Source organism: Theropithecus gelada, chromosome 16, assembly GCF_003255815.1.
Source record: "Theropithecus gelada isolate Dixy chromosome 16, Tgel_1.0, whole genome shotgun sequence".
Lineage (NCBI taxonomy): Eukaryota > Metazoa > Chordata > Mammalia > Primates > Cercopithecidae > Theropithecus > Theropithecus gelada.
Window position 1 is genome coordinate 27,496,228 of NC_037684.1, and position 27,269 is coordinate 27,523,496.

Below are 27,269 nucleotides of genomic sequence, written 5' to 3' on the forward strand. Positions count from 1 at the left end.
TTTTTTTTTTTTTTTTTTTTTTTTTTTTTTTTTGTGACGGAGTCTCGCTCTGTCGCCCAGGCTGGAGTGCAGTGGCCGGATCTCAGCTCACTACAAGCTCCGCCTCCCGGGTTCACGCCATTCTCCTGCCTCAGCCTCCCGAGTAGCTGGGACTACAGGCGCCCGCCACCTCGCCCGGCTAGTTTTTTGTATTTTTTAGTAGAGACGGGGTTTCACCGTGTTAGCCAGGATGGTCTCGATCTCCTGACCTTGTGATCCGCCCGTCTCAGCCTCCCAAAGTGCTGGGATTACAGGCTTGAGCCACCGCGCCCGGCAAGAGTATTTCTTTATGTTGCTTTCTCTGACTCATAATTCCTAGTAAAGTTGGAGGTTGGTGACTCTCCATCTATAATAAATAATGCATTAAGAACTTCTGGCCTATAGTATAATATACTTTCTGCTGTTCCCTTTACTCCTCCATGAGGAGATGTCTCAAAGCAGGGAATAATTGCAGCTCCGTTTGGTGTCCTTTCTGGTGGGTAAGGCCCCTTTTTCTTCCTGACTTTCCAGAGTCAGAAAGCTGATGAGGTCCCAGACTAAATTGAATTTCCTCCTCAGGTTGCTAAGCAGGATACAGGAATCCCATGGTCTAGCCTGATCCATCCAGCCTCTTCCCTTACCCACTTAGCTGTGTCTACTCAGACCTCTGGGTGAGACGGCCTGGAGAAAACGGTGAAGGGTTGTCAGCTGGGCAAGGAAAAGAGAGAACAGTTGGCAAGAGAGAGAGAGAAGACCAGAGTTGGATTCCTTGATGTTCATTATATTTTAATTACAAAGTATAAATGAGACCAAATCATTTTATATAGAAGATAGACGCAGTCAGTCTTCTGTTTTGGAAAGGTCGCCAAATTATCACTTTATGCTCATAAACTGGAGGCAGAGAGACCCTCTAAGAACTTTGTAAGAAGTGGTCAGTGCTTGAAATAACCCAGACACTACTAGTAGGGATGGACTCAGTAGATCTGTAGACTTTGGTTGAATGAGTGAATGGTAGATAGTGAATTAGAGAAAGTAAGATCACTCACAGGTTTCTGACTTGAAAAACTATCTAGATGGGTGGCACTACTAGCCAATACAAGGAAGACGGAAGAGTAGGATGGATGGGGTAACAGGCAAATCTCTTTTGGATATGTCTTTTATATATCCAGGGTAGTGATATTTAATAGCATATGGTCATTTGGGAATTCCAAACTACCAGTACAGATTTTGTAGTTACCAAGCATAGGAAATATGTCAGAAATGTCACCCAAGAGAAATTGTCAGAGAGATAGGAAGAAAATAAGGAAAATATGAATGCAGGATAGGCAAGTTTAAGAAGGGAGTGATCATTGATGTCAGATGATGCAGGCAAATTATAAGAGAATCTGAAAATTAAAAGGTCAGTAGTGATATTAGTGTGGAGTAAGGGGATGAGTAGCACAATTAATGAGAAGGTAGTGGTAGGGGGTGTCTTTAATTTTTAATTTTAAGGATGGCAGATATTTGAATATATTTAAATGCTAAGGGGAGGCCAACGTGGTGGCTTACATGTGAAATCCTAACACTATGGGAAGCTTTGAGCTGGGCAGGTCACTTGATGCTGGGAGTTCGAGACCAGCCTGGCCAACATAGCAAAACTGTCTCTACTAAAACTACTAAAATTAGCTGAGCTTGGTGGTGCACGCCTCTAATCCCATCCCAGGCCCAGGAGGCCAAGGCATGAGAATTGCTTGAACCTGGGACGCAGAGATTGCACCACTGCACTCCAGCCTGGGTGACAGAGCAATACCCTGTCTCAAAAAAAAAAAAAAAAAATAAAAAAAATGCTAAGGAGAGAGAATATCTGTACAAAGGGAGCAGTTAAAGATTTGGGGGCTGGGCACAGTGGCTCACGCCTGTAATCCCAGCACTTTGGGAGGCCGAGGTGGGCGGATCACGAGGTCAGGAGATCGAGATCATCTTGCTCAACATGGTAAAGCCCTGTCTCTACTAAAATACAAAAAATTAGCTGGGTGTGGTGGCACGTGACTGTAATCCCAGCTACTTGGGAGGCTGAGGCAGGGGAATCACTTGAACCTGGGAGACGGAGGTTGCAGTGAGTTGAGATCGCGCCACTGCACTCCAGCCTGGCAACAGAGCAAGACTCCGTCTCGGAAAAAACAAAAGGCCGGGTGTGGTGGCTCACACCTGTAATCCCAGCACTTTGGGAGGCCAAGGTGGGCGGATCACGAGGTCAAGAGATCGAGACCATCCTGGCCAACATGGTGAAACCCCATCTCTACTGAAAATAGAAAAACTAACTAGATATGGAGGCACATACCTGTAGTCCCAGCTACTCAGGAGGTTGAGGCAGGAGAACCGTTTGAACCTGGGAGGCGGAGGTTGCAGTGAGCTGAGATCGCGCCACCGCACTCCACCCTGGTGACAGAGCGAGATTCCGTCTCAAAAAAAATAAAAAAATAAAAAATAAAGATTTGGCAAAGAACCAAAATAAAGGAGCAAGGTTCTAGAATAGATGGGATCAAGGCCACAGGTGGAGGGATTGATTACCCTTGGTCAAGAAAAGAGATTGACATACTTTTTGTGTATCGTTGAACCTTGAACAACGCGGGTTTCAACTGTGGCATGTCCACTTACACACAGATTTTTATCCAACCAAAGACGAATAAAAAACACTGTTTGCAGTATATAAAACTTGTGTATATGGAGTACCAGTGTTTCATATATGCTGTTTCTGTAAAACCTACTGCAGGACTTGAGTTTGCTTGAATTTTGGTATATATGGGAGTCTTGGAACCAATTCCGTAGATATACTGAGGGATAACTGTAATTAAAAGGAAAGAGGAAAGTAAGATTATAGATGGAAGTAGGTTTACTGGAAAAAGGTAGAATGTTAAGTACCTCTCACCTAATGACTTTAATTTTTTCACTGAAAAAGGTCATTTATTAAGTAAGTGTAAGAGGGTAGGGGATGGATTAGAGCATTAAGGAGAATGCCAAAGGTCTGTGATGACAGCCATGCTGAATGGAAGTTGCTGATTACAGGCAAGTAAAAGGACTAATCAGTAGCATTCAGGAATTAACAGAGAGAGGAAGTCACACATTTTGCAGTGGCACCATACAATATGATTATATGATTTTTTATTTTTATTTTTTTTGAGATGGAGTCTCACTCTGTCACCCAGGCTGGAGTGCAGTGGCACTATCTCGGCTCACTGCAACCTCTGCCTCCCGGGTTCAAGCAGTTTTCCTGCCTCCGCCTCCCGAGTAGTTGGGACTACAGGCGCATGCCACCACACCTGGCTAATTTTTGTATTTATAGAGACGGGGTTTCACCATGTTGGCCAGGCTGGGTCTCAAACCTCTGACCTCAAGTGATCCACCCACCTCAGCGTCCTAAAGTGCTAGGATTACAGGTGTGAGCCACCACGCCCGGCCGGTTATATGATTTTTATTCTTTGCACTTGTGTTCAGCTCTCTAGGTAGAGCAGAAAAGGCAGATTTTCTAATGATCCAGAATTAGGGACTTATGGATTAGCTATATCACAAGCTAAGGGAACCAGGAAGACAGTAGTTTGGTTAATTAACCAAGGGGTCCAGGCAGGCAAGGGAAGGAAGTATTATGTGAGAGAGGGCTGAACTGGGAGTGAGTGGAGGCACTGTGTACTTGAAGGTCTTGTCAAAAGGCAAAAATGTTAAACCATGGTCCCAGAAAGAATTCTCCACATATTTCTGTATTCATCTTATTCCTTTGAGACAGGACAAACAATATGATGGCACTTCTTTTGTATTTTATTTTTATTTATTTATTTATTTTGTATTTTATTTTTTGAGATGGAGTCTCGCCGTGTCACCCAGGCTGGAGTGCAGTGGCACAATCTCGGCTCACTGCAACCTCGGCCTCCCGGGTTCAAGCGATTCTCCCGCCTCAGCCTCCCAAGTGGCTAGGACTATAGGTGTCTGCTGCCACGCCTATCTGATTTTTGTATTTTTAGTAGAGATGGGGGTTTCACCTGGTTTCACCAGGCTGGTCTCAAACTCCTGACTTAAATGATCCACCTGCCTTGGTCTCCCAAAGTGTTGGGACTACAGGCGTGAGCCACTGCACCCAGCCTGTTCTATTTTATATTGCAAAAAGTTACCAATACTTCCACACTTCGTAGTGAGTCGCCTTAATGGTTTAGTTGTAAGGAAAAGCAGGAGTCAGTAAAAGTGCTATCAGCGGCCTGGTGTGGTGGCTTATGCCTGTAATCCCAGCACTTTGGGAGGCCAAGGCAGGTGGATCACCTGAGGTAGGGAGTTCAAGACCAGCCTGACCAACATGGAGAAGCACCATCTCTACTAAAAATACAAAATTAGCCATGAGTGGTGGTGCATGCCTATAATCCCAGCCATTCGGGAGGCAGAGGTTGCAAGTGAGCCGAGATAGTGCCATTGCACTCCAGCCTGGGCAACAAGAGTGAAACTCAGTCTTTTTTTTTTTTTTTTTCTTTTAAGTGCTATCAACAGGTTCTATAGCAGACTAAATTCATTTAATAAACATTTATTTAGTACCTAGTATGAGCCAGGCAGGAAATATGTTAGATGCTGGTGATATTCAGGTCTACCCTGATTTCTGTAACTATATATCCATTTCCATTTTAACTTTCAGTCATACTATGTGCCTTGAATCTTGAATCGTCTCAGGCTTTCAGAGTAAGGATGCCAAGTAATTTGAGGAATCATCTTTGTCTCAATATAAGTTAACTATTTTCTTTCTGCTTTTCTCACAATTTGCTTATAAATTGAACTTAATGTAATGGTGTTTGGAGCAAATGGATAAGGTACCTTTAACTTGACTAGGAATAAGCATTGATTTAATGTAGAAGTTTGTTGCTGGTAGTTACCTTGTTTTAATATTGTCCCATGTTCATATCTTGGGGAGCACCTCTTGGCCTTTTTTCTGTACTACATATTGAGTATCCCCTGTGCTTGAGATAAGATTTCTTTTGGATTTCAGATTTTTTTAGATTTTGGAATATTTACATTATATTTACTGGTTCTGAACATCCCAAATCTGAAATGTTCCAGTGAGTATATCCTTTGAGTATCATGTTGGCACTCAAAAAGTTTCAGATTTTGCTTCAGACAGAGATGGGGGGAAAGGGTTCTGAAAAATTTTGGATTTCAGATTTTTGGATTTGGATGCGCAATCTGTATCTCATTTTTTTGCCTGATCTGAGCTATTAGACACCTACACCAGCTTCCTGTAAGAGAGTGAGCTGGCTTTTCATGCCCTAAGAGGTAGGAAGGCTGTAAATATGACTAAGGAGGTTACATGAATTTAGATAATTATCATTAATCCAAAGTAGTCAATAAATAGTTGTTGGGTTTTTTTGCATTGTCCACCCCCTCCAATGAATAAATAGTTTTTAGATAGATTCCCAACATTTTGCCTTGCAGTTTTCAAAATTATTCCTTCATGCAGGAGGAGAGAGAGCATCAGGAAAAATAGCTAATGCTTGCTGGGCTTAATACTTTGGTGATGGGTCAAGAGGTGCAGCAAACCACCATGGAACACATTTACCTGTGTAACAAACCTGCACATGTACCCTGGAACTTAAAAAAAAAAAAAAAAATTCCTTTACATCACTGTCAAGGATAGAATACTGAGCAGAGGCCAGTCATGGTGGCCCATGCCTGTACTTCCAGCCCTTGGGGAGGCTGAGGAGGGAGGATCACTTGAGCACAGGAATTTAAGACCAGTCTGGGCAACACAGGGGAACTCTGTCTCTACAAAAAAATAAAATAATTAGCTGAGCATATTGGTGCATGCCTGTAGTCCCAGCTACTCGGGAGGCTGAGGCTAGAGAATCACTTGAACCCGGGAGATCATCAAGGCTGCAGTGAGCCACAGTTGCACCACTGCACTCTAGCCTGAGTGATAGAGTGAGACTCTGTCTCAAAAAAAAAAAAAAAAAAAAAATTACTGAGCAGAGTGAAACATGGTTGGGATCTCCTTGAAGTGATTCTCAAAGCCTGATTCTCAGGCCAGCTGCATTAGCATCACATATGGGCCTGCTAGAAATGCAGATTCACGAGCCACGTTCTACTGAGTCAGCATCTCTTAAGAATGGGGCCCAGGAAACTGGGTTTCTTTGCTTGTTTTTTCAGAGATAGGGTCTTGCTCTGTTGCCCAGGCTGGAGTGCAGTGGCCTCCCAAAGTTCTGGGATTACAGGTGTGAGCCACCATGCCCAGTCTGTTTGCCCTCTTAAATCTTTCTCAATCTAGAACAGCTCATTTATTTTTTTCCCAACAATAAGTATTTAATCTAGCAGGTTCTTGGTACTGTTGTTTACCATGAAATAAACTTAGCTAAGGAGTCAAATTCAGAAAATGTAATAATAGTTTGTTTCTTTTAAAAGCCTAAGGCATTATAATTGAAGTAGTCAAAAAAGGTTTAATTAGGGGGATTGAGTGTTAAGAGTAGAAGTAACCATGAACTGGGTATTGTATGAAATTTTTAAAAAAGAAAGAGAAAAGAGTAGAACGAAGAGAGCAGAAGTTAAAATTTATTTTTGTAATTCCTTTAGCTCCTAACTTGGCGCATGACTTTTCAGGTGTATTTTGGAGGCCACTGCTATTGCTTATGAAAATAATTGTTTTTTGTTTTACAGTGGGCAAATCAAACTAGCAGATTTTGGACTTGCTCGGCTCTATAACTCTGAAGAGAGGTAAGGCATTAATAAAATTACATGTGGGAAATAAGGTTTGTTTTTTTGAGGCAGAGTCTTGCTCTGTTGCTCAGGCTGGAGTGCATGGCTTGATCTCAGCTCACTGCAGCCTCAACCTCTGTGGGCTCAGGTGATTCTGCCACCCTAATCTCACAAGTAGCTGGGACCATAGGTGGGTACCATCACACCTGGCTAATTTTTGTATTTTTAGTAGAGACAGGATTTTGCTATGTTGCCCAGGGTAGTATTGAACTCCTGGGCTCAAGCTATCTACCTGCCTCAGCCTCCCAAAGTGCTGGGATTACAGACGTGAGCCACCACATCCAGCCAATAATCTTTTTTTTTTTTTTTTGAGACAGAGTCTTGCTCAGTCGCCCAGGCTGGAGTGCAGTGGTGCAATCTCGGCTCACTGCAAGCTCTGCCTCCCGGGTTCAAGCCATTCTCCTGCCTCAGCCTCCCGAGTAGCTGGGACTACAGGCGCCCGCCACCATGCCTGGCTAATTTTTTGTGTTTTTAGAAGAGAAAGGGTTTCACCATGTTAGCCAGGATGGTCTCGATCTCCTGACCTCATGATCTACCCGCCTTGGCCTCCCAAAGTGCTGGGATTACAGGCGTGAGCCACTGTGCCCGGCCTTTTCTTTTCTTTTTTTTTGAGACAGAGTCTCACTCTGTCACCTGGGCTGGAGTGCAATGGCGTGATCTCCGCTCACTGCAACCTCCACCTCTCCGGTTCAAGCAATTCTCCTGCCTCAGCCTCCCGAGTAGCTGGGATTACAGGTGCCCGCCACTATGCCCAGCTAATTTTTTGTATTTTTAGTAGAGACGGGGTTTCACCATGTTGGCCAGGCTGGTCTCAAACTCCTGACCTCGTGATTCATCTGCCTCGGCTTCTCAAAGTGCTGGGATTACAGGCATGAGCCACCGCACCCGGCTAAGAATCTTTTTTATTCCTGGATATTCTAGTATTCTGCAAGTTGCAGCAACTGTTAGAGTTCCCTAATTATCTGAAAGCGTTATCACTTAGATTTTAGGCAGCAAATTTTATCTAAATTCTTGAATCGTCCCTTGACTGGAATAAATAAATTAGAATGGAAGTTATTTATTTCTCTCTCTTTTCTCTTCTCTTCCTTTTTGTTTTTCTTTTTCTTTTTCTTTCCCAGAGATTTGCACTTGTTGCCCAGGCTGGAGTGTAATGGCACGATCTTGGCTCACTGAAACCTCTGCTTCCCAGGTTCAAGCAATTCCCATGCCTCAGCCTCCCAACTAACTGGGATTACAGGCATGCGCCGCCACGCCTGGCTAATTTTGTATTTTTAGTGGAGACGGGGTTTCTCCTTGTTGGTCATGCTGCTCTCGAACTCCCAACCTTAGGTGATCCACCCACTCAGCCTCCCAAAGTGCTGGGATGACAGGTGTGAGCCACCGCGCCTGGCCTTTTTTCTTTTTTTTTTTAATAGGCCAGGCGCGGTGGCTCACGCCTGTCATCCCAGCACTTTGGGAGGCCCAGGTGGGTGGATCACCTGAGGGCAGGAGATCAAGACCATCCTGGTTAACAGGATGAAATCCCGTCTCTACTAAAAATACAAAAAATGAGCCAGGTATGGTGGCAGGTGCCTGTAGTCCCAGCTACTCGAGAGGCTGAGGCAGGAGAATGGCATGAACCCGGGAGGCAGAGCTTGCAATAAGCCGAGATGGTACCACTGTATTCCAGCCTGGGGGACAGAGCAAGACTTCGTCTCAAAAAACAAAAAAAAATAGAGGTGAGATCTTGCAGTGTTGACCAGGCTGGTCTTAAACTGGCCTCAAATGATTCTCCCCTATAGGCCTCCCAAAGTGCTGGTATTACAGGCATAAGCCACCACGCCAGGCCTGGAAGTTACTTCTTTTTTCTTTTTTTTTTGAGACGGAGTCTTTCTCTGTCACCCAGGCTGGAGTGCAGTGGCGTGATCTCGGCTCACTGCAAGCTCCGCCTCCCGGGTTCATGCCATTCTCCTGCCTCAGCCTCCCGAGTAACTGGGACTACAGGCGCCCGCCACTGCACCCGGCTAGTTTTTTTGTATTTTTAGTAGAGACGGGGTTTCACTGTGGTCTCGATCTCCTGACCTTGTGATCCACCCACCTCGGCCTCCCAAGTGCTGGGATTACAGGTGTGAGCCACCACACCCAGCCTGGAAGTTACTTCTTCATCTCCCACTTCTGACCAGTTTAATTTTGGAGTGTTAGGTTGCTATGGATTTGTTTTTCAGTCTCATCTTCATTTGGCACCTATTTCTATTTGTATTTAGTTATATGAATATTTTTCATCAGAAGCCATTGTAAGTTTATGTCATGGTTGTTTTTTATATTTCAGTCGCCCTTACACAAACAAAGTCATTACTCTGTGGTACCGACCTCCAGAACTACTGCTAGGAGAAGAACGTTACACACCAGCCATAGATGTTTGGAGCTGTGGGTAAGGTTCTGTTAACTTTTTCTCTTGTCTGTAACTTACGTATTGTTGACTTGTACTTTGTTTTCTCTGTACACTGGCTTTTTAGAGCTCTTATGGTGATAAACTTTTGGCCAGATTTCTGGGGAATCTGTTGAATATTTCTTAATGTCAGAGACACTTTTTTTTAAAAACAGATTTCTTTTTTTTGTTTAAACTTTGAATTGATATCTTATTTGGAAATAAGATATCCAAGTAAGGTTCATAGATTGCAATTGATTACATCAAATCTTTTAATTTTACATTCCCCTTCTGTGTTACCTAATTTTGATTTATTTTGTTTCCTTATAATTTCCTTAGAAGAAACTATTTCACTTGTCCTATCCAGCCTTTTGTAGTCTGGATTTCGCAGATTGTATCCTTGTGATGATACATACATATTTTAGTATGATTTTTTATCTTTTTTTTTTTGAGAAGGAGTCTTGCTCTGTTGCCCAGGCTGGAGTGCAGTGGCGGGATCTCCACTCACTGCAAGCTCCACCACCTCCCGGGTTCACGCCATTCTCCTGCCTCAGCCTCCCTAGAAGTTGGGACTACAGGCGCCTGCCACCACACCTGGCTAATTTTTTTGTATTTTTAGTAGAGACGGGGTTTCACCGTATTCACCAGGATGGTCTCGATCTCCTGACCTCGTGATCCGCCCGCTTCGGCCTCCCAAAGTGCTGGGATTACAGGCGTGAGCCACCGCGCCTGGCCGATTTTTTATCTTTTTATTGTTTGAGACAGAGTCTTTCTATGTTGCCCATTCTCGAGTCCAGTGGCTGTTCATAAGCATGATCATAACACGCTATATCCTTGAACTCCTGGGCTCAAGCAGTCCTCCTGCCTCAGCCTCCTGAATAGCTGTAACTACAGGCGCATGTTGCCGTACCCAGCTTATCTTTTTTACTTTTCACAAATTGTAAATGGATTAAAGGTTGATTACTCACCACCCACCCAGGGTCAGGTAGTAGACCCTGAAACTACTTTACAGTTGGTTTTGAATACTTCTAACAAAAGTTGTATAATCAGTGGTACATCAGAGTTGGGAGGTGGGGAGCAGTGGGAGCCTCTGCCCAGAGTACAAGCAGTAAATGAGTATGTTGTCTGTGGAAGATGTTGAAACAACAAAACAAAACAATCCAGTATAAACTAGTCAGCTTTTTATTATGGCCTTGTGAGGGCAGTTCTAAATGAGCAGATTTGTACACACACACCACTTTACATAATAGTAATAGTCTTTTTTTGGGATGTTTTCAGTTACTTGGCCATTGCCCACATCTGTTAATTCATTTGTGGTTATTTTATGATGGTCACATTCTAATTATATCATTTCTTATTGGAATGCTTTATATCCTCCCGTCTGTTTGGCTGAACTCAGGTCTAAATAATATAGAAACAGTAGGATAAAAGTTAATTCTTTAATTTTATTTAACAGTTTTCAAAATAATGAAGTAGTTTCCTAGTATCCTTCAAAGATGACCAATGAAAAATGTTTTTGTTTTTTGGTTTTATTATGAACTCGTAGATTTAAACTTATTTGATGTATTTTAATCCATTGTGGTTATTATCCTTATTCTTGTTCAAACTGTGCAGGCTTTAGCCAGTGGGAGCTTATTCAGGCTATATTTTGAGTCCTTTTGACACACCATAGTAGTGTTATAGTAGAAAACATCTTGTTTTTGGTTCTAAGCTTGTCCTGTTCGTTTCCTGTCCCAGAACTGGAATCAGCCATTTCTCTAAGGAGTCTTAGTTCCTTTTAGTGGAAAATTATGTTTAGAAACTACAGTTTGTGTGTTGGGGCATGGATGTTTTAAATGGGCCATGTTTGTTAATTGTATCTTATGTTGTATGATTTATGCCCACTCACACACTTGACCTCTTGACCTCTATACTTTACAATTCTGACATATATACTTCCCAGTGGAGCAAATCACTTCTTTCCATTCTTTTCCTTCCTCTATTAATGTCAGTCTTTAAGAGGAGCACTACAGGGGTTTTATTTTAAAATTCAACAGAATGATGGAGAAAGAGCATAATTTCTGTAGTAGCCTACCCAAATCAAATAAAGCTTTAGTTAAATTTTACTGACTCAAGCTGGGTGTGTTTTTGTTCTGGACTATTTGCTTTAACAGTATTAGCATTTAAATTATCACAACCAGGCTCTAAAGTTAACGCCCCATTAAGATGCATGGGGAAAGTTCATAGCTCTGTTTGGTACTATTATTTCAGTCTGTGCAGCCTGCCACCTCAGTGCAGTAGCAAAGTGTTGATTACATAATGAAGATGTCTTCCCACCAAAGGACTGGAAACCAAAAGAAAATAAAACAGAAAAACACAATTGGAAATTACAACTACAGAAATTTAGACATTCTTCAAAGCCCAGTGGCTCATTGAATTAAGATTTTGTTTGAGTTTTGATGTGAACTTACTACTTTGGTGATCCATGGTAGTCTCTCTGAAGATATTTCTATGGGATTTTTTATAGAGAATTGGTATGACAGTTCAGTGTGCAAATTAGAATTAAGAGGAGAAACTAGAAAGACTAGTACAGCAAATTATGTTGGGAATCTGAAAACCTAGTGGTTTTTTTTTTTTCTTTTTTTCTTTTTTAAATGTCTGAGTTTACCCTCTGTGACGACAACACTGCACTTAGAACTTGATGTGGCAGTTAATGTTGAAAGCAGAATTAAATTTTACTTTTCTTTTTTTTTTTTTTGAGACGGAGTCTCGCTCTGTCGCCCAGGCTGGAGTGCAGTGGCCAGATCTCAGCTCACTGCAAGCTCCGCCTCCCGGGTTCACGCCATTCTCCTGCCTCAGCCTCCCAAGTAGCTGGGACTACAGGCGCCCGCCACCTCGCCCGGCTAGTTTTTTGTATTTTTTAGTAGAGATGGGGTTTCACCGTGTTAGCCAGGATGGTCTCAATCTCCTGAGCTCGTGATCCACCCGTCTCGGCCTCCCAAAGTGCTGGGGTTACAGGCTTGAGCCACCGCGCCCGGCCTAAATTTTACTTTTCTTTAATTTTTATAGAGTTGAGATCTCAATGTGTTGCCCAGCCTGGTCTCACACTCCTGGGCTCAAGCAATCCTCCCACGTTGGCCTCCCCAAGTGCCAGGATTACAGGCATCAGCCACTGGGCCCGGCCTAAATTTTACTTTTACTTTTCCATCTCTGAATAGGGTTTGAGAGAATTCGGGAAGTAAGAATTTATCTTTAAAGTTGTTTTAACATAATTTGTTTAAAGGTCCAAATTCTAATAGAAAAATACTACTTAAAAAGCTAGGTTTGTTTTGCTTTCTCAAATTAAGTCAAACTAAAGAATTTCAAAGTAAAACTATAAATTTGGTTTTGTATTTGTTTCATTTCAAAGCATAGGTAAGACAGATTGACCATTTTTTTTTCTCTCCTCACTTCAAAAAAAATGGAAAATTTCAGGCATATAACAAAAACTGTAGAATATTCATGTAATCTTTTATTATTATTATTATTTCAAAGAGATGTGGTCTTGCTATGTTACCAGTCTGGTCCTGAACTCTTGGCTTCAAGTGATCCTTCTGCCTAGGCCTCCCAAAGTGCTGGGATTACAGGCATGAGCTGCCATGCTCAGCCTTTATTTTAATTTATTTTGAAATAATTTCAATCTATGGAAAAGTTACAAGAATAGTACAGAAAACTTTAGTATAGCCTTATCAAATTCATTCAATATTTAAACCTTTTTTATTGAAGTATAAACTGCATATATTTTTATATGTTTTTACCTAATATATCCACCAGTAAAACCATCAACACAGCCAAGATAATGATCACCCGCCAGTTTCCTTATGCTCTTTTATAATCCCTTTCCTCTACCCATACCCTCCCATTACCAAGCAAACCACTGTTCTGCTTTCTGTCACTATATAGATTAATTTCTATTTCTAGAATTTTATACAAATGAAATTATATAGTATACACTGCCCCCACTCTTTTAATCAGCGTAAATGATTTGAGATATATTCATGTTTTATTCACTAGATTCTACTAAAAATACAAAAAAATTAGCCGGGTGTGGTGGTGCATGCCTGTAGTCCCAGCTACTTGGAAGGCTGAGGCAGAGAATCACTTGAACCCAGGAGGCAAAGGTTATAGTGAGCAGAGATTGCGCCACTGCACTCCAGCCTGGGTGACAGAGTGAGACTCTTATCTCAAAAAATAAAACTAAAAAAGTCCAAGTGATCCTAGCTGATGACAGTAAATTATTTTCTTTGCAATACAGTGCCAAGAGGGCTATAGTATAATGCATCTTCTACAGAGCAGATTAATGACAAAAACGAATACAAACTTTATAGAAACTAACTACAGAGAGCATCCTTGTTTATTTATTTATTTTTTGTTAGTATTGTTCTTTAATTTTGAGCATCCTTGTAAAATTGTCTTTAGTTATTTCCTTAATTTACAATGGCATGATAGAAAAGGACTCTTGACTCCCTTTCTCTGTTCATAGAGTGTCCTTAATAGGTGACAAAAGTTTGATCTTCTGGCAAATTTAAATCCTTTATACTGTCTGTTTCACTGTAAGAAATATTTTCTCTTTGGAAACTCAGACACTGAAATTTGGGGCTAGTTATCTTTGTTGCAACTTGATACATTAATAATATAAAAAATTTTTGAGACACTTTAAATAGGCTCTAAGAATTTCTCTTCTGACCTCTCAATTTTACCTTTTCTAGATGTATTCTTGGGGAACTGTTCACAAAGAAGCCTATTTTTCAAGCCAATCTGGAACTGGCTCAGCTGGAACTGATCAGGTACAGCTGTACATGTGCTCTTGAGTGCCCAGGTGTGATAGGTAATCTCATCCTCCAGTTTCTAACACTTTCTAGTCATTCTGAATGAGTTTATGTTTCTTATGTCCAAGTAAGTTTCTCTTTACTCAGTCAGGTTTACCATATATTTTGTCATGGGCTATGCATATAAAGAAGTTTTATTTCATCTCATTTTTAGGTCTTACCTTGCTTTGGGATGGCCCTTCCATTCATAGCTCAGATTAGATTAAATTTATTCAGTAAACATTTATTGAGCCTGTTGTACAACAGATTACTTTTAACATTAAACTTTAGGATTCAGAGATAAAAAAGTACGTCCCTGCCTTCAAAGAATTTAGAATTTAGTAAGGTATATAGCAAGTAAATAGTTATGAAATACAACCTATAATAGAAAATTTGGGGAAGGCCCAGGATTGGGCTGGCATTTGGGCGGATTTTGTTTTGTTTTGTTTTTTCAATAAAATTAAAGGGAAGAATATAGCAGGTTAGTGTAGTGTTTTTTGTTTTTTGTTGTTTTTAAATAGAGAGTGTCTCACTTTGTCACCTAGAGTGGAGTGCAGTGGCATAATCATAGTTCACTGCAGCCTCAAACTCCTGCACTCAAGTGATCCTCCCTCCTTACCCTCCTGAGTAGCTTGGACTACACCTGTAGTCCCAGCTATTTTTTCTTTCATTTGTTTTGTAGAGACAGGGTCTCATTATGTTTGTTGCCTGGGCTTGAACTCCTGGGCTCAAACAGTCCTCCCGCCTTGACCTCCCAAAGTGCTGGGATTACACACATGAGCCACCACACCAGCCTAATGTAGACCTTTGTTTTTTTTTTTTTTTTGAGACGGAGTCTCGCTCTGTCGCCCAGGCTGGAATGCAGTGGCGTGATGTCGGCTCACTGCAAGCTCCACCTCCCGGGTTCACGCCATTCTCCTGCCTCAGCCTCCTGAGTAGCTGGGACTACAGGCGCCTGCCGCCACCCCCATCTAATTTTTTTGTATTTTTAGTAGAGACAGGGTTTCACCATGTTAGCCAGGATGGTCTCGATCTCCTGATCTTGTGAGCTGCCCGCCTTGGCCTCCCAAAGTGCTGGGATTACAGGTGTGAGCCACCGCCCCCGGCCAATGTAGACATTTTTTAAAGGTGGTATGTAACTCAATTTTTTTTTGTTGTTATTTGGTAAACTGTCAATTATCTATCAAAATGTTCAGTCTTATACTCTCTTCTCATCTCACAGTTTACCCTATAGGGTTACTATAGGACCAACTTAGCCCTTTGTAATTAGTATTAACCGAACAGAACAAAACTGGTAATAAAAACCTGTATAGGGGGATCAAAACATTCCACAAATCCAAATAATGTGAATCATTTAGGATTATTATCCAAGTATGTTTTCTTTGCTCTATTATAACCAGTTCTTTCTGTTCTATTCCTTTCTGTCCTTAAAGCAGTAATATCATATTTTCCTTTCTTCATGCCCTCTAATGTAATAAGCAAAGATTCCCCAGACCTCAGGAGGTAATAATTACTGCTTCTGAAACCTCCAGAATTCATGATGCTGACTCACTTACTCTGTTGTTCTTGCTTTTTGCTTTGTTTTTAGCCGACTCTGTGGTAGCCCTTGTCCAGCTGTGTGGCCTGATGTTATCAAACTGCCCTACTTCAACACCATGAAACCGAAGAAGCAATATAGAAGGCGTCTACGAGAAGAATTCTCTTTGTGAGTTTGGGGAAAATGTTACATCTCGTTTCTGTGTCTGGCTGGTGTTGAGACTTGACTTTTTCCTGGTCTGGGGAATTAATGTCCCAATTTATCATGGCAACACAGTGTAGGAAAACATTTTAGTTTTGAGCAGTATATGAGTTTTATCATAGCCCTTTTGTAATTTTCTCTTCTGAAGGCTTTAGACAATAGAAAACCATTTTATTTTGAACAATATATAAATTTTCTCATAGCCTTGTTGATCTTCCCATGAGAAAAAGAGAATGGAACTGTTGCTTCATGGTTTTTTGTTTGTTTGTTTTTTTAAATTGAGATAGGGTCTTGCTCTGTTGTCCAGGCTGGAGTGCAGTGGCATACTTAGGGCTCACTGCAGCCTTGACCTGCTGGGCTCAAGCAATCCTCCCACCTTAGCCTTCTTTTTTTTTTTTTTTTTTTTTTTTTTTGAGATAGTCTCACTTTGCTGCCCAGGCTGGAGTGCAGTGGTGTGAGCTCGGCTCACTGCAACCTCTACCCTCCGAGTTCAAGTGACTCTCCTGCCTCAGCCTCCCACATAGTTGGGATTACAGGCGCCTGCCACCACGCCCAGCTAATTTTTGTATTTTTAGTAGAGATGGGGTTTCACCATGTTGGCCAGGCTGGTCTTGAACTCCTGACTTTGTGATCCACCCACCTCCGTCTTCCAAAGTGCTAAGATTATAGGCATGAGCCACCGCGCCTGGCCCTACCTTAACCTTCTGAATAGCTGGGACCACAGGAAACTGCCACCACACCTGGCATTTTTTTTTTCCCCCTGTAGAGATAGGGTCTCCTAATGTTGCCCAGGCTGGTCTTGAGCTCCTGGGCTCAAGTGATCTTCCTGCTTCAGCCTCCCAAAGTGCTGGGCTTAAACTATGGGAGGCTAAGGCAGGAAGATCACTGGTTGTGCTACCACGCCAAGTGATCTGCCCACCTCGGCCTCCCGAAGAGCTGGGATTATAGGTGCAAGCCACCACACCTGGCCAGAACTGACCATATTTTTACTTGTGTTATAGCACAGCATTTCTTGTTTGTTTGTTTGTTTGTTTGTTTGTTTTTGAGACGAGGTTTCGCTCTTGTTGCCCAAGCCAGAGTGCAATGGCATGATGTCGGCTCACTGCAACCTCTGCCTCCTGGGTTCAAGTGTTTCTCCTGCCTCAGCTTCCTGAGTAGCAGGGATTACAGGCACGTGCCACCACGCCCAGCTAATTTTTTTGTATTTTTAATAGAAACGAGGTTTCACCATGTTAGCCAGCCTGGTCTCAAACTCCTGATCTCAGATTATCCACCCACTTTGGCCCCTCAAAGTGCGGGGATTATAGGCATGAGCGACTGTGCCCGGCCCAGCATTTCTCTTTTTTTTTATTTTTTTGAGACGGAGTCTCACTCTGTCACCCAGGATGGAGTCCAGTGGTGCAATCTCAGCTCAGTGCAGGCTCCGCCTCCCGGGTTCACGCCATTCTCCTGCCTCAGCTTCCTGAGTAGCTGGGACTATAGGTGCCTGCCACCATGCCTGGCTAATTTTTGGTACTTTTAGTAGAGACGGGGTTTCACCGTGTTAGCCAGGATGGTCTTGATCTCCTGATCTTGTGATCCACCTGCCTCGGCCTCCCAAAGTGCTGGGATTATAGGCTTGAGCCACCACGCCTGTTCCCGGCCCAGCATTTCTTAAATCCTGTGTGGGAGCAAATCTGCTTGCTTGCGTTAGCCAACTTCCAACTTCCTTTCTTTGGTTTTACATGGAAATTCAAAGACTTTTTTTTTTTTTTTTTTTTTTTTTTTGAGACTGTCTCACTCTGTCTAGGTGTGATCTCACTACAACCTCCGCCTCCTGGGTCCAAGCGATTCTCAGCCCTCCGAGGAGCTAGGATTACAAGCATGCGTCACCATGCCTGGCTAATTTTTTCTATTTTTAGTAGAGATGGGGTTTCACTTTGTTGGCCAGGCTGGTCCTGAACTCCTGACCTCAAATGATCCACTCGCTTCAGCCTCCCAAAGTGCTGGGTGGGACTATAGGCATGAGCCACCATTGCCCATCCCTTTTTTTTTTTTTTTTTAAAAGAGATGGGCTCTTGCTCTGTTGCCCAGGCTAGAATGTAGTTGTGCAGTAAGAGCTCACTGCAGCCTCAAATTCCTAGGCTCAAGTGATTCTCCATTGTCAGCCTCCCAAGTAGCTGAGACGACAGGGTGCACATTACTGCACCCACCTAATTAAAAATATATATATTTGTAGAGGTGAGGTCTCAGTATGTTGCCCAGGTTGATCTCAAACTTCTGGCCTCAAGCAGTCCTCCTACCTTGGCCTCCCAAAGTGCTGGAATTACAGGTGTGAGACCCTTTCACACAAAATTTGAGAACTGTAGGGTCATTGTGAACTTGTCCTTTCTGTGTTCTTTTCCATAGCATTCCTTCTGCAGCACTTGATTTATTGGACCACATGCTGACACTAGATCCTAGTAAGCGGTGCACAGCTGAACAGACCCTACAGAGCGACTTCCTTAAAGATGTTGAGCTCAGCAAAATGGCTCCTCCAGAGTAAGTGCTGGTAGCTGCGTTGTGACCCTAAACCTTCCCCTGGGCCTTAGAAGATGAGAAACTCATAAAAGAACCACAAATGCCCAATAAGACCCAAATGAAGAGGTGTCTTTGAGTATTATGGTTGAGGTTTTTTTTTGTTTTATCTTTGTTTTTTTCTTTATATAAGTAATAGATTTAGCTTTGATGCTTGTTCTAATTTGACTCAAGCTGTCTTCTTTTGTCCCTGGATCTCCATCCCAGAATATTGTTCTGTAGAGCCTCTTTGAAAGTATTCCTTTTAGATTTTTGTGGGTTGGTTGGTTGGTTTATTTACTTATTTTTGAGATGGAGTCTTTCTCTGTCGCCCAGGCAGGAGTGCAGTGGCGCAACTCAGCTCACTGCAACCTCTGCAGGGTTCAGGCGATTCTCATGCCTCAGCCTCCCGAGTAAGTGGGACTACAGGCACACACCACCACACCTGGCTAATTTTTGTATTTTTAGTAGAGACAGGGTTACACCATGCTGGCCTGGCTGGTCCCGAATTCCTGACCTCAGGTGATCCACCTACCTCAGCCTCCCAAAGTGTTGGGATTACCGGCGTAAGCCACTGCGCCCTGCGTGTTTTTTTCTTTTTTGTTGTTGTTGTTGTTTTGAGATGGAATCTTGTGCTCTGCCTCCTTCGCCTCCCATGTTCAAGCGATTCTCCTGCCTCAGCCTTGCGAGTAGCTAGGATTACAGGTGCCCACCACGATGCCCGGCTAATTTTTTTGTATTTTTGTTTTGTTTTGTTTTGTTTTTTGAGACGGAGTTTCACTCTTGTTGCCCAGGCTGGAGTACAGTGGCGCAATCTCGGCTCATCACAACCTCCACTTCCCAGGTTCAAGCGATTTGCCTGCCTCAGCCTCCCCAAGTAGTTGGGATTGCAGGCATACACCACCATGCCTAGGTAATTTTGTGTTTTTAGTAGAGACAGGGTTTCTCCATGTTGGTCAGGCTGGTCTCGACCTCCTGACCTCAGGTGATCCACCCGCCTCAGCCTCCCAAAGTGCTGGGATTACAGGCATGAGCCACCGCGCCCAGCCATTTTTTTGTATTTTTAGTAGAGACAGGGTTTCACCATGTTGGCCAGGCTGGTCTTGAACTCCTACCCATCTTGGCCCCTCAAAGTGCTGGGATTATAGGTGTGAGCCACCACGCCTGGCCTGTTCGTTTGTTTGTTTTGAGATGGAATTTTACTCTTGGCATCTAGGCTGGAGTGCAGTGGCACAATACTGGCTTACCGCAATCTCTGCCTCCTGGTTTCAAGTGATTCTCCTGCCTCCGCCTCCCAAGTAGCTGGGGTTACAGGCGCCTGCCACTATGCCCGGCTAATTTTTGTATTTTTAGTAGAGACGGGGTTTCACCACGTTGGCCAGGCTGATCTTGAACTCCTGGCCTCAGGTGGTCCGCCTGCCTTGGCCTCCCAAAGTGCTGGGATTATAGGTGTGAGCTACTGCTGTCAGCCTTTTTTGTTTTTTTCCAAGTCAGAGTGTCGCCCTGTCGCCCAGGCTGGAGTGCAGTGGCATGATCTCGGCTCACTGCAACCTCCACCTCCTGGATTCAAGTGATTCTCCTGTCTCAGCCTCCTGAGTAGCTGGGATTACAGGTGCAGGCTACCACACCCGACTAATTTTTTTTGTATTTTTAGTAGAGACAGGGTTTCACCATGTTGGCCAAGCTGGTCTCAGACTCCTGACTTTAGGTGATCTGCCTGCCTCAGCCTCCCAAAGTGTTGGGATTACAGGCATGAACCACCATTTTTTTTTTTTTCCTAATTGTAGAAATGGCGTCTCACAATGTTGCCCAGGCTGTCTCAAACTCCTGGGCTCAAGTGATTTTCCCGCCTCAGCCTTCCAAAGTCATGAGATTACAGCCAGGAGACACCACGCTTGGCCTCCTTCTGGTTTTTGCTTTTAACCATTCCTTCTGCTGCAATCATGCATATCTCTGGTGACCACGTATATCTCACACTTGCAGAGACAGTCCCAGTTTTTGGGGGTTTTTTTTTGTTAATATTTTTGAGACAGAATTTCACTCTTGTTGCCCAGGCTGTAGTGCAGTGGCGTGATCTCGACTCACCACAAGCATTTCTCCTGCCTCAGCCTCCCGAGTAGCTGGGATTACAGGCATGCGCCCCCATGCCTGGCTAATTTTGTATTTTTAGTAGAGACAGAGTTTCGCCATATTGGTCAGACTGGTCTTGAACTCCCGACCTCAGGTGATCTGCCTGCCTCAGCCTCCGAAAGTGCTGGGATTACAGGCGTGAGCCACTGAGCCCGGCCGATAGTCCCAGTTTTAAATGGTTTCCATCACTGCCAGTTTTTTTTTGTTTTTGTTTTTTTCTGAGACAAGATCTCTCACTTTGTCACCCAGGCTGGAGTGCAGTGGCGTAATCTCAGCTCACTGCAACCTCCACCTCCCGGGTTCAAGCGATTCTCGTGTCTCAGCCTCCTAAGTAGCTGGATTACAGGAGCCTGCCACCACAGCTGGCTAATTTTTATATTTTTATTAGAGACGAGGTTTCACCATGTTGGTCAGGCTTGTCTCCAATTCCCGACCTCAGGTTATTTGCCTGCCTCGGCCTCCCAAAGCGCTGTGATTATAGGCATGAGCCACCGCGCCTGGCCAGGTTACTGAATTTTGATGTAAGAAATAAGATCTTTCGGCCGGGCGTGGTCGCTTTTACTGGTAATCCCAGCACTTTGGGAGGCCAAGGTGGATGAATCACCTGAGGTCAGCAGTTCAAGAGAGCCTGGCCAACATGGTAAAACTCCATCTTTCCTAAAAATACAAAAAATTAACCAGGTGTGGTGGTGTGCACTTGTAGTCCTGGCTACTTGGGTGGCTGAGGGAGGAGAATCGCCTGAACTCAGGAGGTGGAGGTTGCAGTGAGCCGAGATTGTGCCAGTGCCTGCCTGGGCCATAGAGTGATACTCCATCTGAAAAAATTAAAGTAACATAAAAGAAATATGATATTTTGATGTGTCTCTATTTCATTAAAATCTTATGAATGCCTCTGTATTGTTTTGGAGCTTCATAGGTTCATATCCCACATTATAGCACATAAAAAGTCTTTTATCTGGCCTGACGCAGTTGCTCAACGCCTGTAATCCTAGCACTTTGGGAGGCTGAGGCAGGCAGATCACCTGAGGTCATGAGTTCGAGACCAGTTTGGCCAACATAGTGAAACCTCGTCTCTACTAAAAAATACAAAAATTAGCCGGGTGTAGTGGCGTGTACTTGTAGTCCCAGCTACTCAGGGAGACTGAGGCAGGAGAATCACTTGAACCTGGGAGGAGGAGGTTGCAGTGAACCCAGATTGCACCACTGCACTCTAGCCTGGGCAACAGAGCAAGACTTTGTCTCAAAAGAAAAGGAAAAAAAGAGTCTTTTAGCTTTGAATTTGTCACTGACAGTATTATAGCTTTAATGTCAAATTTTGGGGGTCGTTTTCTTACCTTAAGAAAGACTGCATGTCTTAAAAATGGATAGGATGTTAGTTCATGAGTAGGTAGTAACTAAATCTGATTGCTCCAAAGAAATGTCCAAATTCATGTATTTTTTTGAGACACACTCTTGTTCTGTTGCCCAGGCTGGAGTGCAGTGATGTAGTCTCGGCTCACTGCTGCCTCCACCTCTCGGGTTCAAGCAATCCTCCTGCCTCAGTCACCCTAGTAGCTGGAATTAACAGGCACACAACACCACACCTAGCTGATTTTTATATTTTTAGTAGAGACAGGATTTTACCATGTTGCCAGGCTAGTCTCGAACTCCTGACCTCATGATCCGCCTGCCTCTATCTCCCAAAGTGCTGGGATTACCGGCGTGAGCCACTGTGCCCAGCCAAATTCATTTATTACATTGGAATATTGATACATTGAATATGACTTGATATATATAAGGGTTTTACTAAAATTTGGGAACTCCTATTATAGAGAGATTTTTGTAGTAAGATTTTATCTACTTGGTCTGGTTGTATGGGAAAGTCTGAAAAAATGTACTAAGTTATACGTAGTGCTGAACTCCACAGATGAACAAGTTGATATCCAGTCGTGGAAATTCTGTGGGCAGAAAGGGAAAAGAACTATTCTGTGGTCCTCACAAACGAAATTACACATAAGTTGATTTTGCACAGAGATGTTTTGATCATGATACATGGTTCCATGGTTTAAGTCACCACCTTTCCTCGACCTTCTGTATACATTAACAAGCCATTTCTGTCCTCCTCTTTATTCCCTGCTGAAACTTGATCAATACAGTTCTCTTTTATTCTTGTTATGCCAAGGAAAGACAATATTTATATGGGAATTTATATAGCTAGTCTGTACCTAGTATTAGCAAGATCCTCCTTTCTCACTGTATAACTTTCTTGTACTTTTGTACTTTTATTTCCTCAGACTACCGTCTGCCATGACTTCTTTTACACTGCTGTTACCTACTTTTGTTTTCCTTACTCTTTACATTTCCCACAGTCTTTGCCTTCCCATTTTAATCCTTTGCTCTCCATTCATTCACTGCCGCATCCCCATACATATTTCCCCTTTGCTTTGTCTTTTTCCAGTCTCCCCCACTGGCAAGATTGCCATGAGTTGTGGAGTAAGAAACGGCGACGTCAGCGACAGAGCGGTGTGGTAGTGGAAGAGCCACCTGCATCCAAAACTTCTCGAAAAGAAACTACCTCAGGGACAAATGCTGAGCCTGTAAAGAACAGCAGCCCAGCACCACCTCAGCCTGCTTCTGGCAAGGTGGAGCCTGGGGCTGGGGATGCAATAGGTCAGTGCCAGAATGGGGACTTTGTGCTTTTACTAAGCGTATTTGGCAGGTTTTGAAGGTCAAGTGTAAGGATTCTGTGTGTGTGTCTGTGTTTTAGTTTTTGTCCAGTGAACCATTAGGAAAGAGGTTAATGTCCTCATTATGGGGAGAAGGAGATTAACCAAGTTTTGTACATATGGTCCAGAAAGTCTACAATGGATCATTTTCCTTTCCTGAAATATGTATGGAACACTGTATCTCAATTAAATGTGTGGCATAAATCAGTGAATTAGGTAAGCCAAATTTAATTTAAGGTTAGTTCACCCATGACTTTCTAACACACATAATTTAGAGCCTTGTTTATATTAGATTTGATAAGACCTTCATAGAATCTAATCATGTTAAATTACAATAGCTGAATGTTGTTCTGTAGACTTATTTTGATCTTAATGTATCTGAAGCTATGTCATATTGAACTATTACAACAAAGTAGTTCTCCTGTTTTATGACCAATTCTTCGGAACAAAAGATACTCTTTTCTGGTTCACTTTCCCTTCCCTCTTCACTTACAGCAGTGGTTCTCAATACTGGCTATACATTGGAATCATCCAGGAAGCTTTAAAAACAATTATGCCCATCTAAGGATGGGTCCTGAGGCATCTGAATAGGAGAGATTTTAAAATCTCTCCTGGTAATTCTGATGTACAGTAAGGGTTGAAAAATCACAGACCTTGAAAAATACAGGTAAAATGGAGTCACTTTTATGCATAGTCCAGAGATGTTTTAGTTATTAGTGCTTGTATTTTTTAAGGGAAAGCATAAAGAATAACAAACTGTGTCATGACATTTTAAGGCATGAAAAATGAGGCATTTAAAATGAAAACTTCATTTTTTGGATATTGTAAGTTGTTGTTGCCAGTTGAAGAAGGCAAAGGGTCGTTGGCCTGTCTCATCATCTTATATTGGCTTCACTGTCTTTCCACAGGCCTTGGTGACATCACACAACAGCTGAATCAAAGTGAATTGGCAGTGTTATTAAACCTGCTGCAGAGCCAAACCGACCTGAGCATCCCTCAAATGGCACAGCTGCTTAACATCCACTCCAACCCAGAGATGCAGCAGCAGCTAGAAGCCCTGAATCAATCCATCAGTGCCCTGACGGAAGCTTCTTCCCAGCAGCAGGACTCAGAGACCATGGCCCCAGAGGAGTCTTTGAAGGAAGCACCCTCTGCCCCAGTGATCCTGCCTTCAGCAGAACAGACGACCCCTGAAGCTTCAAGCACACCAGCTGACATGCAGAATATTTTGGCAGTTCTCTTGAGTCAGTTGATGAAAACCCAAGAGCCAGCAGGCAGTCTGGAGGAAAACAACAGTGACAAGAACAGTGGGCCACAGGGGCCCCGAAGAACTCCCACAATGCCACAGGAGGAGGCAGCAGGTAAACAGACCGGTCATGAATCTCATTGAGCTCAGGTGCTGTTTATACCCTCTTAAAAATATCTTAACATTTTTTTTTCCCCCACATCAATGGCCTTGGTTTCAGTTATTCTGTAACCTAGTCTACAGGAAAACATAGCACCAAGTAATGTATTTCTTGCTTGGCTTCTTTTATTTAAGTCTCAGAGCTTCCCAAAGCACCTTTCCTATATTGATTGTTTTTCCACTTCCTAGGAGATAGGTAAGTAAAGCCCCTGTGTTCTAACCAACGAAACCACAGCCATAGCTAGTGATGCATCTTGAACCATACATCTTGAACTGTGTGTGGTGGCCAGCTAATCCTAGCACTTGGAAATCTGACTTCCAAACAAACCATTATCAGACTATACTTCTTTACCTCCAGTGGAGTGGATGCTGAATGCCAGTCTTTCCTGGAAGATACAATCAAGAAAACCCTAATAAAATATCATTGTTAATTTCCTGAAGAATAATTTGGGAATATTTCTAAGTAGATAATTAACACTATACATTTCTTTTCCCTAAAATAATAGTATATAAGAACAATTCCTTTAAATCTGTTTCTAATAGAAGCAATTGAATGGACCCCAGATCAGGAAGTGAGTATATTATAAAGAAAAAAAGGAAAATGGGGATAAGTTATACTTTAATCTCACATGACCATAGTGTGCAATTTATTAGAGGAAAAAGCATTTTAAATTTTAAAATTCTGATTCACAGTGTATTTGCAAAATCTTTACTTATGTGAAAGTGTTTTTAATTCCTTGGAAATTCTCACTGCCCATGAAGACCCCATGAATTGGGGAATAAGAAGAGGCTCGAGGGCTGAAGAGGTATACTAATCTTCAACTTTAGGGTCCTATATTCACATTTCATATGAGGTGTGGTGCAGAAAGTATATATTTTAAGGCCTGGCCTATGGCCAGAAATTGTTGTATTTACTTTTCAGAGGAAAGTGTAGAAGTGTCATAACTAATTATTGCAGTCACCCCTGGATTATTCAGTTGGTGCCTCTACAGTGGCTCACTTGGTATTATTTCTCCCCTGCTGTCTCTATTTGGCCATTTCACTGTTAATTAGCACTTCCACCAGAGGGCAGACTGTATAAGCCAGAGAAAGTGACAGCCTATTAATTTGGCTGCTGTTTTGCTATTCTGTACTTATTGGGAAGGGTGATTAGTTGAAATCAAATGAGTAAAATGAAGTTTTTGTTTTTGTTTTTGGAGGCAGAGTTTTACTCTGTTGCCCAGGCTGAAGTAAAATGGCATGATCTTGGCTCACTGCAATCTCCGCCTCCTGGGTTCAAGCAATTCTCCTGCCTCAGCCTCCCGAGTAGTTGGGATTACAGGCATCCACCTCCACACTGAGTTGATTTTGTATATTTAGTGGAAATGAGGTTTTACCATGTTAACTAGGCTGGTCTCGAACTCCCAACCTCAGGTGATCTGCCCGCCTCGGCCTCCCATAGTGCTGGGATTACAGGCTTGAGCCACTACCCCTGGCCTGAAGTTTTAAATTTATTTTTACATTTCAATAATACATCCTTATTGTTGTCAATCCTAAAAGTCTGTACTTTTTTCTGTTTGTCTGTTTTGAGACAGAGTTTCTCTCTGTCGCCCAGGCTGGAGTGCAATGGCGCAATCATGGTGCACTGCAACCTCTGCCTCCCAGGTTCAAGCAATTCTCCTGCCTCAGCCTCCCAAGTAGCTGGAATTACAGGCACCCACCACCACGCCCAGCTAATTTTTTTGTATTTTTAGTAGAGACGGGGTTTCGCTGTGTTGACCAGGCTGGTCTTGAACTGCTGACCTCAGGTGATCCACCTGCCTTGGCCTGCTAAAGTGCTAGAATTACAGGTGTGAACTACCACGGCCCGGCCAAAAGTCTGTACTTTTAAGGATTGACAACATTGATATTTTAAAGATAACAATATGATTTATAATTCACATTTTATTTTTAATTCCTTTAAGAAGTTTTATTAGGCTTACTTTAATAAGTTTTTTTTTTTTTTTGAGATGGAGTCTCGCTCTGTCACCCAGGCTGGAGTGTAGTGGTGTGATCTCAGCTCACTGAAAACCCTACCTCCCAGGTTCAAGCGATTCTCCTGCCTCAGCCTCCCAAGTAGCTGGGATTACAGGCATGTGACACCAGGCCTGGCTAATTTTTTTGTATTTTTAGTAGAGACGGGGTTTCACCTTGTTGGCCAGGCTGGTCTCTAACTCCTGACCTCAAGTGATCTGCCTTCCTTGTTCTCGCAAAGTGCTGGGATTACAGGCATGAGCCACCATGCCCAGCCTTTGCTACCTTGGTATCGAATTTTTATTTTATACATATGAAAGAATTTGACCTCAAGAGTTAGTTCTGTTGAAACATATTTAGGCTATTTACATAAAAAGCAAAGTTTGAATACAAAAAAATGGCGTAGCTGGAAGAATGTAAGTTTAGATTATCTCACTTTTACAGTTATACATTTTTAAGTTATTTGACCTCAGTATTAAAAAAACCTCATGTTCCATTTTATGTGTAGTCCAGAAATACTTTTAAAAATAACTGGTACAGTGATGTCCTTATATAGAGAGTGTTGAAAGCAAAAGGCTCTGAAATCTATCATTACTTGTAGTACAGTTAGCCCTCCTTTTTCAGCATGTCTATTCTCCATGTTCAAAATTTTCCATGGCTAATTTTTTGTCTTTAAATTCGTTTCCCCTGCCACCCTGTCAACCAGCCAATCAGTCAACAAGTAACTTGTGTGGGTACTATACATAGGGTCACCAGT

The 27,269-nt window shown here is 42.7% G+C and overlaps 1 protein-coding gene across 2 annotated transcripts in view; it reads left to right on the forward strand.

Moving 5' to 3' along the window:
* The window catches only part of CDK12 (cyclin dependent kinase 12), a 77,797-nt gene that overhangs the window by 45,097 nt on the left and 5,431 nt on the right, over positions 1 to 27,269 (forward strand). For both annotated transcript variants that reach the window (XM_025363651.1, XM_025363652.1), the window contains exons 7-13: positions 6,676 to 6,732; positions 9,083 to 9,184; positions 13,909 to 13,986; positions 15,596 to 15,712; positions 18,134 to 18,265; positions 22,848 to 23,059; positions 24,024 to 24,476. In XM_025363651.1, coding sequence (XP_025219436.1) covers positions 6,676 to 6,732; positions 9,083 to 9,184; positions 13,909 to 13,986; positions 15,596 to 15,712; positions 18,134 to 18,265; positions 22,848 to 23,059; positions 24,024 to 24,476 — 1,151 coding nt within the window. The remainder of the gene's footprint in view (positions 1 to 6,675; positions 6,733 to 9,082; positions 9,185 to 13,908; positions 13,987 to 15,595; positions 15,713 to 18,133; positions 18,266 to 22,847; positions 23,060 to 24,023; positions 24,477 to 27,269) is intronic.